A 14214-nucleotide genomic window follows, 5' to 3' on the forward strand; every position below is an offset into this window, starting at 1 on the left:
TGCCATGTAGGTCTGGTACTGGGCCATGAAGGCCGGGAACATCTCCATCCGTCCTGAGAACTTCTCCAGTACTGGGCTGTGGCGCTGAGGAGGAGGAGGAGGTTGGACTGCTGGGGCATTCCCAGCAGCCAGTTGAGCAGTCAGCTGGGCGACTTGCTTTTGCAGTTGCTGGTTATCTGCTTGTAGCTGCTGCACAATCAGCGCCAGCTGTTGCTGATCCATCTTGTGGTGTAGATGTGTGGGAGTCAGGCAAGATGTCGTGTCCCACTCCTCCGCTAACGGCTGGGTCAGGGAAATCCGAATCAGGCATGCCTGTGCAGCTCTGCCAAAGTCCTAGCAAAGTCCTCAGGGCAGGCAGGAGACCAGAAAGTGACTTCAGCAAGATATGTTTAGACTTTGCCTGACTCAGAGACTGCCAGAAAGCAGATCCTTTATATAGGCCATGGGGTGTGGCTCCATGACTCAGCACTTATCCAGGCCTGCCCCTCCCTTCCTTCTGTTGCCTCCGCCTATCAAGTCTTCTGACGCAAGGGTCACTCCAGTCGGCAGCTGTTGGCAATAGACCTCCCTCAGGCTCACATGCTGTGGAGGAGGGGGAGGGGTCTAGTTGCTCCATTTGCCTGGGCATGGAGCCAGAGCTAGGGGCTGGAGATATTTCCTCCTCTTCAGCCTGTCTGGGCATGGAGCCAGGGCTGGGGCCGGGAGGCATACTAGAACATTCCTCCGTGTTCGGAAGCAGATAAGAAGGCCCCGGCTGTGGTGAGATTGGGCGAGACACAACACTATATAATCTAGGATGGAGATATAAAGCTGGATTTTACCAGCCTATTGATGATCTCCTATTCTGTTTTGACAAATTATCTCATGCTGCAGCTTCATATAGATCAGTGGTGTCAAACTCCCAGCCTATGGGCCAGATGTGTAATGCGCTGGCCAGAGCCACGCCCAGTTTAGCGAAGGGGGGAAAAGTCCTGATACATAACATGATGCCACCGTGACAATGTGAGTTTGACACCCCGATATAGAAATTAAGAATAAGGAGGAAAGGATTAAACCTGCAGCATCCCATATCAGCACCTAGGCCCAAACTCTCATTACTACTAATCTGAGAATGCTTGGGAAGGAGAAGAACCACAATATAATAGCACCCCACCCTCTCAGCTTTTGTAGCTGGTCCAGTAGGTTGATGGTATTGAGGGCGGAAACATCCAACAATACTGGGAAGGTTACACTCCCCCATCCTAGTCTTGCAAAAAGTAATCAAACAAGACAAACTGCAGTTTCATAGTCAGGCCTGGATTTTGATAGGGATCTAGTTAACCCATTTCCTCCACAAGCCTCTGTAATGATGATCTTTTTATCCTCTCCACATGTTTTCCTGAAAAAGGAAGGTTGGAAAGTTCTTATCCAAAAATCAGGATGAAAGTTGATTTCTTAAAGCTTCTTAATTTTTAGAGCAATAGATGCCTCTCTTAAAAGATGTATACATAATCGTCTGTCATCAGCTGCATTAACTAGCCAAGAACGACAGGCATCCAGTCCAATCCTGAATGCTTGAGTTTAAATTTAATTTGCTAGATATAAATTAAGCTGGCTAAGTCTTAATTTGGTATGCGCCCTGCAACTTGAGATTTTTCATTATTCTTATCCTTTCCAAGATGGCGCTGCCAAAGGCTGCCTTGGTAAAATGCTCTCTAATGGTTTCTTTATTTTTAATTCTTCGCTGCTACTCATTATGGATTTCTTACTCACAAGACCGTCTGCTAAAAATTAAGCAACGTTTCTTTAAGGAGCAGTTTTCGGTGATCTCACACACAAACACACACACACACACATCGTTACAAACATGGAGACGATTCTAACACAGGAAGAAGCAATTTCCCCGGAGCCATGGATTACCAAAAACACCAAATGGAGGAAGCGGAGAAAGAGAGATAAAAGGGCGAGAATTTTAAACAGGTTAAGAAATAGGAGAAATAAAACTCCTCGGGCTTCAATTTTCCTAACCCATATATGTTCACTTGCTAATAAGATGGATGAAATACTCCTTTTAAACAGACACAGTTCTGATTTTTACAGTTCAGCAGCCCTATGTTTCTCTGAAACCTAAGTAAATGAATCAATTGAAGATAGCAGTTTGCATATCCCAGGGTTTCAGATTCAACGATCAGACAGAATTGCAGAAACATCTGGTAAAAAGAAGGGAGGAGGCTTATGCTTATATATCAACAACAGCTGATCTCAGGATATAACTATAATATATAAATTATGTGATGAAAACTTAGAGACATTAATTATCAACTGCAAATCATAATATTTGCCTCGTGAATTTTCCTCATTTCTTCTAATTGCTGTTTATGTCCCAACACACGCCTGTGTAAACAAGGCATTACAAAATCTAGCTGACCAAATTATGGAGGCTGAAGCCAAATACCCCGATTCACTGGCCATTATTTTGGGAAATCTAAACAAGGCAAACTTAAGGAAACAGCTACCAAAATATTTTTAGTAGGTCGATTGTCCCACTAGAGGCAAGAAAACTTTAGACCATTTTTACACAACACTAAAAGATGCTTATTGGCCTTTACCACAAGCAGCTGTAGGACACTGCATGATTGCATGATTCACCTTGTACCAGCTTACAGGCAAAGACTTAAAACCACAAAACCAACAATTAAATCAGTGAAGACCTAGACTGAGAAGGCTTGCTTTGACTGCACTGATTGAAATATTTTTGAAGATACTTCTGCAGATCTGGATGAACTCAAAGATACTGTAACACAGTGGTAGTCAACCTGGTCCTTATCACCCACTAGTGGGCATTCCAGCTTTCATGGTGGGTGGTAGGGGTTTCATCCGATATTGAAGCACTTTCCTTTTTTTTAATTTAATTGACTTTTTAAAAAAAATTTATAGCATTATTTAAAAACATTTTCATTAGGTTTTCATAAGATTCCCCGTGACAATTTAAATTTTTGAAAATATACTATTTGTATCACCCGCGCATAAGTTTAGTTCACGTTACATAAGTGAAACTAAATGGCGCTAGTCGACCACAAACAAAAGAGCCTCATCCCAGAATAGCTCGTGCATCTTCCCCCGAACTGGTGGGCGGTTAGAAAATTTTACTACTAACAGAAATACAAAAGTGAGCGGTAGGTATAAAAAGGTTGACTACCCCTGCTGTAACATCATATGTCAACTTCTGTGAAGACCTATGTGTACTGACCAGGAACTTGTGAAACCTTGGTTCACAGCTAAACTTAAGCAGCTACGTCGTTCCAAAGAGGAAGCCTACAGAAAAGGTGATAAAATGCCATACAGTCAGGCCAGAAATGTGTTAACAAGGGAGATCAGAGCAGCAAAAAGAAGCTACTTTGAAAAGCTAAAGAATCAGTTCTCAACAAATGAACCAGCAAACATGTGGAAAACTCTTAAAATATCACTGGCTACAGCAAACCTCCTTCCCAGGCTGAAGGAAATCAACAACTGGCAGATGACCTGAACGTGTTTTACTGCAGGTTTGAAAGGAAATACAGCCACCTATCTCCACAATCTCCATCTCAGACACACCAACAACAGCCAAGCCTCCTACAACTGACCCCATCCCATTGGTGTGGGAACCCTTAGTGATCACCGAAAAGGAAGTGAAAGACCTATTTCATAGACAAAGCTCCAGACCCAGACAAGATAACTCCTTCTTGCTTAAAAGTCTGTGCTACCAATTGGCCCCCATCTTCACCTGTATCTTCAATAAATCGCTAGAGATATGCTATGTTCCTTCTTGCTTCAAACGCTTTACTATCATCCCACTGCCGAAGAAGCCCACCATCAAGGAACTGAATAATTGCAACAGATCAGTTGCTCTAACATCTGTAGTCATGAAAATCTTTGAAAGGCTAGTGCTGCCCCACTTGAAAACCATCACGGATCCACGGTTAGACCCCTTGCAATTTGCATACCGAGCAAACAGATCAACAGATGATGCTGTTAATATGGCTCTGCACTACATCCTACAACATCCCCAGAGCCTGGACCTTCGGCTGATGTTATGTAATGCCAGGTCCGTGGTAAATAAAGCCCCCCTTATTTTCGATCTTATACAAGAAGGGGGTGCGGACCTGATGGGCATTTTGGAGATCTGGTTGGACACGGAAGGGGGGGTGCCCCTTGTTGAAATGTGCCCACCGGGCTTCCGTGCATTTCATCAGCCGAGGGCCCAGGGTAGGGGTGGGGGGGTGGCGGTTATTATTAACAAAAGTTTGGAACTGAGGGAGGCCACCGTAACACAGATAGCTGGATGTGAGTCCCTCTTTGTGAAGTGGGGTCAGGGGATTCAGTTGGGCTTGCCGATTACGTACCTGGCTCCTTGCTGCGTGACAGCAGCCCTGCCCGAGCTGGTGGATGTGATAGCCGGGATGCCGATTGATACCCCCAGACTTATGGTTATAGGGGATTTCAACCTGCCGTCGGTCGGTGAAGCATCTGCGGCGGCTCGGGAGTTCATGGCTTCCATGACAGCCTTGGACGTGACCCAGTTAGTTAATGGTCCCACTCCCACCGGGGGAAACACTCTGGACTTGATTTTTGTCTCTGGACAGTGGTTGAATGATCTACAATTAGGGGATCTAGTTATTATGTCCCTATCATGGTCTGATCATTCGCTCCTTTGACTTGACTTTTGAACCACCAACCCACACTGCAGGGAGATGGAGCCGATTCGTTGGTTCCGTCCCAGGCGCCTGATGGACCCAGAGAGGTTTCTGATGGAGCTTGGGCCATTTTCTGAGGATTTAGCCCATGGCTCGGCTGAAGAACTAGTTGCCGCCTGGGAAAGGGCAGCGGCTGGGGCTTTGGACTGCGTCGTGCTTTTGCAGCCTCTGACCCGGCGCCGATCTTGATTGGCTCCTTGGTACTCTGAGGAGCTGAGAGAGTTGAAGTGCCGAAAAAGACGCCTAGAGAGTGGTTGGAGGGCCAGCCGTTCTGAATCCGACCGAACACTAGTAAGGTCTCATATTCAGACCTACCTAGTGGCGATAAGAGCGGCAAAACGGGAGTATTTTTCCGCTCTTATTGCAACGGCAGATAACCGCTCAGCCGCATTGTTTAGGGTGACCCACTCCCTCCTGCATCAGGGACCTCGGGAGGACCCCTTGCAAGGGCGGACTGAGGATTTCGGACAATATCTGCACGATAAAGTCGCTCAGATCCGGGATGGGCTGGACTCAGATTGGGTAGGTTCAGGCGTCAGGAGGTAGATCTTGAAGAAGCCATCTGGGAAGAGTTTGATACTGTTACTCCAGAGGACATGGACAGGATATTGAGGAAGCTGAATGCGACCACATGTTTATTGGACCCGTGTCCCTCCTGGTTGATACTGGCCACTCAGGAGACTGGCTTCAGGGAATTATCGATGCTTCTCTGATGGAGGGTGTCTTCCCTACCACCTTGAAAGAGGCGGTGGTGAGGCCCCTCCTCAAGAAGCCCTCCCTGGATCCAGCTGATTTAGTGAACTATCGTCCAGTCTCCAACCTTCATTTTGTGGCGAAGGTTGTGGAGAGTGTGGTAGCGGATCAGCTCCCCCTTTACCTGGATGAAACTGTCTATCTTGACCCATTCCAGTCTGGTTTCTGGCCTGGTATAGCACGGAGACGGCATTGGTCGCATTGGTGGATGATCTCTGGAGGGCTCGGGACAGGGGCTTTTCCTCTACCCTGGTCCTATTAGATCTCTCAGCGGCTTTTGATACCATTGACCATGGTATCTTGCTGCGACAGCTGGGGCGTTTAGAAGTGGGGGGCACCATTTATCGGTGGTTCTCCTCCTATCTCTCTGACCAGTCGCAGACAGTGTTGGCAGGAGGGCAGAGATCGGCCGCGAGGCGCCTCAAGTGCGGGGTGCTGCAGGGGTCGGTTCTCTCACCGCTTCTGTTCAACATCTATATGAAGCCGCTGGGTGAGGTCATCCGTGGTTTTGGGTTACAATGTCATCTGTACGCTGATGACACTCAGCTGTACATTTCCACCCCGATCCACCCCAACGATGCTGTTGAAGTGATGTCCTGGTGTCTGGAGGCCGTGCGGGTCTGGATGGGGAGGAACAGACTTCGACTCAACCCTGCCAAGACTGAGTGGCTGTGGATGCCGGCATCTGGTACAGCCGGTTGATTCCATCGCTGACTGTTGGAGGCGAGTCATTGGCTCCCATGGAGAGGGTTCGCAACCTAAGCATCCTCCTGGATATATGGCTGTCTTTAGAAGATCATATAACGGCCATTGCCAGGGGAGCTTTTCATCAGGTTCGCCTGATTCGCCAGTTGCATCCCTTCCTAGACTGGGATTCCCTATACATGGTCACTCACGCCCTCGTCACTTCCCGCCTGGACTACTGTAACGCTCTCTACATGGGGCTCCCCTTGAAGAGCACCCGGAGGCTCCAACTGGTCCAGAATGCAGCTGCGCGGGTAATTGAGGGAAGGACTCGAAGCTCCCACGTAACACCTCTCCTGCGCAAGCTGCACTGGCTCCCAGTGATCTTCCGGGTGCAATTCAAGGTGTTGGTTACCACCTTTAAAGCGCTCCCTGGCATAGGACCGGGTTATCTACGGGACCGCCTGCTGCCACCAATAGCCTCCCATAGCCTCGCAACGACCTGTGCGCTCCCTTAGGGAGGGCCTCCTCAGGGTACCATCAGTCAAACAATGCCGACTGGCGACGCCCAGGGGGAGGGCCTTTTCTGTGAGGGCTCCTGCCCTCTGGAATGAGCTCCCTCCAGGAATACGTCAACTTCCTGACCTCCGGACCTTTCGGCGCGAGCAGAAAACTTTCTTGTTTCATCGTGCAGGGTTGGCCTAATGTATTTTAAAGCTGGGTTTTTATTATGGTTTTACTACTTTTTATTTACTTCGGCCTTTAATTGAATATAGATTTTTAAACATTTCTTTGCTTTTTATCTGGCTGTAAACTGCCCTGAGTCCTTCGGGAGAAGGGCGGTATAGAAATTTAATTCATAAATAAATTAATTAATAAAACATCTTGAATCTCCAAAGACCTATGCAAGGGTCCTGTTTGTAGACTTTAGTTCAGCATTCAATGCCATCATTCCAGACACTCTTCTAACTATGCTAAACTAGATATAGGTACCTGAACACACTTGTAAGTGGATCATAAGCTTCCTAACAAACAGGAAGAAGCAGGTGAAACTAAGCGGAAACATATCAGTTACCTGTACAATAAGCACAGGTGCCCCCAAGGCTGTGTGTTCTCCCCATTTCTCTCTGTATACCAATGATTGCATCTCTAACGATCCATCTGTTAAACTACTGAAGTTCGCAGATGACACAACAGTGATTGATCTCATTTGAGACAATGATGAATCTGCATATAGACAGGAGGTTGAACAACTAGCCTTGTGGTGCAACTGGAACAATCTGGAACTGAACACACTCAAAACCGTAGAAATGGTGGTAGACTTTAGGAGAAACCCTTCCATACTTCCACCTCTCACAATATAGACAACACAGTATCAACAGTAAAGACCTTCAAACTTCTAGGTTCTACCATATCGCAAGATCTAAAATCGACAGCTAACATAAAAAACGTCATCAAAAAAGCACAACAAAGAATATTCTTTTTGCGCCAACTCAGAAAGCTCAAACTGCCCAAAGAGTTTATTTATTTATTTATTTATTTATTTAAATTTTTATACCGCCCTTCTCCCGAAGGACTCAGGGCGGTGTACAGCCAAAAATAAAAACAGCAAGTATACAAAGTTAAAATATCAATTTAAAATACCTATTCAATAGTGGCCGAATTAAAACCGTCAGATTGACGTAACCTAAAATTCCCCATATAAAATTACAAAGGATTAAAACTTTAAAATTTGGAATTTAAAAAATCAGTCACTCCAGTCCCGCTTGAATAAATAAATGAGTTTTTAATTCCCGGCGAAAGGTCCGAAGGTCAGATATTTGGCGCAAACCGGGGGGAAGATCGTTCCAGAGCGTAGGTGCTCCAACAGAGAAGGCCCTCCCCCTGGGGGCCGCCAGCCGGCATTGCTTGGCGGACGGCACCCTGAGGAGACCCTCTCTGTGAGAGCGTACGGGTCGATGGGAGGCATACGGTAACAGCAGGCGGTCCCGTAAGTACCCGGGCCCTAAGCCATGGAGCGCTTTGAAGGTGGTAACCAAAACCTTGAAGCGCACCCGAAAGACCACAGGTAGCCAGTGCAGACTGCGCAGGAGCGGTGTTACCCGGGAGCAACAAGGAGCTCCCTCGATCACCCGCGCAGCTGCATTCTGGACTAACTGGAGTCTCCGAGTGCACTTCAGGGGTAGCCCCATGTAGAGAGCATTGCAATAATCCAGGCGGGAAGTGACGAGAGCATGAGTGACCGTGCATAAGGCATCCCGGTCCAGAAAGGGACGCAACTGGCGGACCAGGCGAACCTGGTAGAAGGCTCTCCTGGAGACGGCCGCCAAATGATCTTCAAACGACAGCCGTCCATCCAGGAGAACGCCCAAGTTGCGTACCCTCTCTGTTGGGGCCAATGACTCACCCCCAACAGACAGCAGCGGTTGCAGCTGACTGTACCGGGGTGCCGGCATCCACAGCCACTCCGTCTTGGATGGATTGAGTCTGAGTCTGTTTCTCCCCATCCAGACCCGTACGGCCTCCAGGCAACGAGACAGCAGTTCAACAGCTTCGTTAGGGTGGCCGGGGTGGAAAAGTACAGCTGAGTGTCATCAGCGTACAGCTGATAACTCACCCCGAAGCCACTGATGACCTCACACAACGGCTTCATGTAGATGTTGAACAGGAGAGGCGAGAGAATCGACCCCTGAGGCACCCCACAAGTAAGGCGCCTCGCAGTCGATCTCTGCCCTCCTGTCAACACCGTCTGCGTCCGGTCAGAGAGATAGGAGGAGAACCACCGATAAACGGTGCCTCCCACTCCCAACCCCTCCAACCGGCGCAGCAGGATACCATGGTCGATGGTATCAAAAGCCAATGAAAGATCCAACAGGACCAGGGCAGAGGAACAACCCCTATCCCTGGCCCTCCAGAGGTCATCCACCAACGCGACCAAAGCTGTCTCCGTGCTGTACCCGGGCCGGAAGCCGGACTGGAACGGGTCTAGATAGACGGCTTCATCCATGATCTGGGGAAGCTGCCATGCCATCACACTCTCTACAACCTTCGCCACAAAGCGAAGGTTGGAGACTGGACAGTAGTTACCCAAAATAGCTGGGTCCAGGGAAGGCTTCTTGAGGAGGGGTCTCACCACCGCCTCTTTCAAGGCAGCGGGGAAAACCCCTTCCAACAAAGAAGCATTTATAATTCCCTGGAGCCAGCCTCGTGTCACCTCCTGAGTGGCCAGCACCAGCCAGGAGGGACACGGGTCCAGTAAACATGTAGTGGCATGTAACCTCCCCAGCAGCCTGTCCACGTCCTCGGGAGCCACAGAATCAAACTCATCCCAAACAACATCAACAAGACGTGTCTCAGTCATCCCATCCGGATCATCACAATCTTGGTCCAAACTATCCCGAAGCTGAGCGATTTTGTCGTATAGATAACCATTAAACTCCTCAGCACGTCCCTGCAAGGGGTCATCCCGTCCCCCCTGGTGTAAAAGGGAACGGGTCACCCGAAACAGGGCAGCCGAAGGTTATCTGCCGACGCAATGAGTGTGGAAACATAGGAACGTTTTGCAACCCTCATTGCCACTAGGTAGGCCTTCGAAAAAGACCTAACTAGTGTCCGATCAGCCTCGGAATGGTTGGACCTCCAGGTACTCTCTAGGCATCTTCTCCGGCGTTTCATCTCTCTCAGCTCCTCAGAGAACCAAGGAGACAATTGAGATCTACGCCGGGTCAGAGGCCGCAAAGGCACGACACGGTCCAAAGCCCCAGCCGCAGCCTGTTCCCAGGCCGCAACTAGTTCTTCAGTCGTGCCGTGGGCAAGATCATCAGGAAATGGCCCAAGCTCTGTCAGGAACCTCTCGGGGTCCATCAGGCTCCTGGGACGGAACCAACGCATTGGTTCCGTCTCCCTGCGGTGGTGAGCGGCGGTCTGAAAGTCTAGGCGGAGGAGAAAATGATCTGTCCATGACACCGGTGTCGTCACTAAATCCCCTAATACCAGATCATTAAACCACTGTCCAGAGATATAAATCAAGTCCAGTGTGGACCCCCCCCCCCCCCCGTGTGTGTAGGTCCATCAGTTACTTGGATCAGGTCCAAGGCCGTCATGGAAGTCTGGAACTCCTGAACCACCGTCGATGACAAGCCGGCCGATGGCAGATTGAAGTCCCCCATGACCAAAAGTCTGGGGATTTCAATCGCCACCCCGGCAAGCACCTCAAGCAGCTCAGGCAGGGCTGTAGTCACGTAGCAAGGAGCCAGGTATGCGATCAACAGACCCATCTGATTCTTATGGCCCCACTTCACAAGAAGGGATTCACAACCGGCTATCTGAGGCACAGTGGACTCTCTCGGCTCAAGACTCTCTCTCATCACAACCGCCACCCCGCCACCCCTACCCTGGGCCCTCTGAGAGTTGCTGATACAGTTCTACAGAGAAAGTAAGAAGTCTGTCATCTGCACTTCTATAACTGTCTGGTTTGGTTCTGCAACCCAACGAGACAGACACAGACTTCAGAGGATAATTAGAACTGCAGGAAAAAAATGGCTACCAACCTGCCTTCCATTGAGGACCTGTATATTGCACGAGTCAAAAAGAGGGCTGTGAAAATATTTACAGACCCCTCACATCCTGGACATAAACTGTTTCAACTCCTACCCTCAAAACTACGCTATGGAACACTGCACACCAGAACAACTAGACACAAGAACAGTTTTTCCCCGAATGCCATTACTCTGCTAAATAAATAATTCCCTCAACACTGTCAAACTATTTACACTACTATTAATTTTCTCATCTTCTCATTGTTCCCATCATCCATCTCCTTCCACTTACGACTGTATGACTGTAATTTTGTTGCTTGTATCCTTACAATTTATATTGATATTGTTTCCTGATTGCTTTTCATTAAGTGTTGTACCTTATGATTTTGATGAACGTATCTTTTCTTTTATGTACACTGAGAGCATATGCACCACGACAAATTTCTTGTATGTCCAATCACACTATAAAAAATTCTATTCTATTCTATTTTTTCCCAATGCAGATATGAGAAACATACCAATAGCTAACTCATTATTGTGATCCTTAAAAATTATATTATTTCCAGAATATTTTTCTTCCAATTTTCACTGAAGGAAGCCTGAGACTAGCCTATGCCACTTAGACTTCCATATTCCACAATAAAAATAGATAAAATATTTAAAATATCTTTATATAAAATTGTTGTTAAAGAGAGCTGTCTTAGTAAATGGTGTTAAAACAAACAAGTCTGGTAGCACCTTTTAATAAGATTTGTTAATTGAAAAGTTGCTAGCAGATTCTTTCTGATTTTTTATCAATATATAAGAATTAGTGGTAAACAGACCTTGTTAACATTGGTTAACATTGGTTTCTATCTGACAGGCAATGTGGAAACCAGCTTATGATTTCATGCTAACATGGAGTAATCAGATGGGAGACAGTTACCGTGATGTTACCCAAGAGCTGCACATTGGACTTGATAAGATGAAGAATCCTATTACAAAACGTTGGAAACATCTGACTGGCACCCTAATTTTAGTAAATTCCTTGGAAATATTACGAGCAGCTGCTTTTAGCCCACAAGAAGAATATGATGATTATGCCCTCTGATGGGAAGTTTAGCCTTATGCAGCCTGGTTTTATTTGTTATTAGCTCAGTTCAAGAAAAAGCACTTCTGAAGTGCCAAAGTGCCAAAGTTTGGAACATGATTCCTGAGCTTAAAAAAAAATCCTCTTTGCAGAAGATTCCAAAGTCTTTTCTATATTCTATAGTGGACAACTTTCATTATGTTCAAAAAATATTTTTAAAAATATTTGGCAGTATTGAAAGCTCAAATCATTTTGATAAAGATATTGTCATTTTTACATGGAAAACAGTTTCTTCTTTTTAAATTATCACTTACCATTGATATAGAGAAGCACAAATATGTCTCCTTGTAGGATTTGGATTTTAATGTGTTTTTGTGAGAATTGCCTTTCAGTTTTTACTCCAACATCTCTTGTGATCTTGTCATTGATGAAACCGAAACTGTATTATTTCATTCTATGTAAGCCATTTTTGTAAGAAAATATGAGCACACTTTTTCACCTTAACTGATGTTTCTTACACCAGAATTTAGCATTACAAGTTAGTGGTCATGTAAAAGATGTGTTTCATTCTTGTGTGCTTTAGATCTAAGGACAAAAAAGCAAAGTTAAGCAAAAGTCCTAAATTTTTTTTATTAAAAATAAATAAATCTTAATGGATGCCATTTATAGTAATGCCTTGTCAAAGTTCGTTGCAAAAATCAAATCCAGAAAGCACATACAGGTAAATTGATTCAGCAGGATTCATTAACTTCTTTATATACATAATAATACATGAAGATAAATGTACAATACCAATACAGATTCTTCTTCAAGGTAATAGCAATTACAAGCAAAACACAAGCAGAGTACAGCGGACAGACAAGTTTGCAGCTTCAGAGCTTAACACAGAACCACGCCCAGGCTCTTTCCAGTTTCAGTTTCAATTCAGCAGAATACATCTCATTGGCTGATCTAGTTGCTGTGCCTATTCATTGGCTGACCTTGTTACCATGTCTTCCTAGTCATGAATATTCTGACATGGCTCCCTCCTTTATCACACAGGTTATGCAATAATAATGTATGCTTGTCATCTCTAATAGCAAATTAGATCTTCAGAAATTTACAATATTGGACTATATTTAAAATATTCCTTGTTTCGGACTGCATCAGTTGAAAATCAGAAGACATGTCACTTTATTAAACATTGCTGTATAGAAATAAACATAAAAATTAGCAGGCCAAACAAAATTATAAATTTGAACTGTTTTGTGATCTAAACAGCTAGATGTGGGGTCTCTTTTAAAAGAAAAATGTAGTACTATATTGTATACCATATCCCCAATGTAGTATTACATTGTTGTTTATTACTTGGTTTATTGTTTATTGTTTTAATATGCTATACACTGCTTGGAGTTAGTTGGAGGATTGAGGTGACTTAAACCTTCAACAAGCAAACAAGAAATAGTTTTGCCAAAATCTGCTATTTGCAGTTTTTGAAGTATGTGTAAGCTAAAACATAGATGTACTAAATATTAGGCCTATTTATAACTGGAAGAATAATTAGCCAAACAGAAGTTGAAAGTTTCATTAAATCAGAAAGTAGTTTGCTAGAAAAGAGGCTTTCATTCAAATTTAATTCAATTCAAATGTAATAGGAGAATATTTATTTTTTAAAGTCCAGTGTTCTGTTCATTCTGCTCAAGCTCTATCTAACAGAAATGAGTTTAAATTATTTCATAAGGAACAGAAGCAGTGGTGGGATTCCAGCGGTTTTCACTGGTTCAGTAGAACCGGTTGTTAAGTAGTTAATCAGTTCAGACAACCAGTTGTTAGAAGAAATATTTTGGTTTTTTCCCACTTTACAGGGTTAATCCTGTAAAGAATTGCAACATAATAATTTTTATTGCCCCGGTTACAGAAACTGCCCCTCCGCTAACCCTTATTACATCTTTACTGTCGCATACAGTCCCGAAGAATTTTTTGTTTGTTTGGTTTTTTTTGACATCCTTAAAGGGGAAGAGTTGTTTTAAGCTTTTTACACTGCTGTTGGGAGGAAATGCTCCCCTGTTGGAGTTCTTCCAGCCAGGATCAGCACATTGAAGAAATAATTGAATCACGAAGCAGAAGCTTTTAATAAGAAACCAAGATGAATGACATTGAGCAAGGCTTATTGGCTAGCTAGAAAGATTGACATTCAAACATGATTTTACATACCCTTTCTCTTTTTTTAATTAACATTTTTTATTTTTTACAACAAACAAGCATAAAAGCCTCTTCATTCCAATTACAGTGTATCTGTGGGGAGTTTACATATCTCTTTTGCAATTTCAAGTTACACATCTCTTCCATTCATCTAATCTTACATTATCCAAATCTCTTAATCAATTTTTAATTAAACAACGGTTATGACATTTCACGCTCTCATTTCATGTTAATTTCCCCCAATTAGTGCTTTATCTAGTAACATTGTTCATTCCAT

At 44.9% G+C, this 14214-nt stretch overlaps 1 protein-coding gene across 5 annotated transcripts in view; it reads left to right on the forward strand.

The window, feature by feature from the left end:
- The window catches only part of SH3BP4 (SH3 domain binding protein 4), a 90760-nt gene extending 78342 nt beyond the window's left edge, over nt 1–12418 (forward strand). For 4 of the 5 annotated variants that reach the window (XM_058185181.1, XM_058185172.1, XM_058185196.1 and 1 more), the window contains one exon: nt 11550–12418. In XM_058185181.1, the coding sequence (XP_058041164.1) occupies nt 11550–11777 (228 nt within the window). In that variant the 3' untranslated portion in view covers nt 11778–12418. The remainder of the gene's footprint in view (nt 1–11549) is intronic. The other variant, XM_058185202.1, reaches the window with a different exon arrangement.
- The last annotated feature ends 1796 nt before the right edge of the window (nt 12419–14214 follow it).

The sequence above is a fragment of the Ahaetulla prasina genome, chromosome 1 (assembly GCF_028640845.1).
Source record: "Ahaetulla prasina isolate Xishuangbanna chromosome 1, ASM2864084v1, whole genome shotgun sequence".
NCBI classification, from domain to species: domain Eukaryota; kingdom Metazoa; phylum Chordata; class Lepidosauria; order Squamata; family Colubridae; genus Ahaetulla; species Ahaetulla prasina.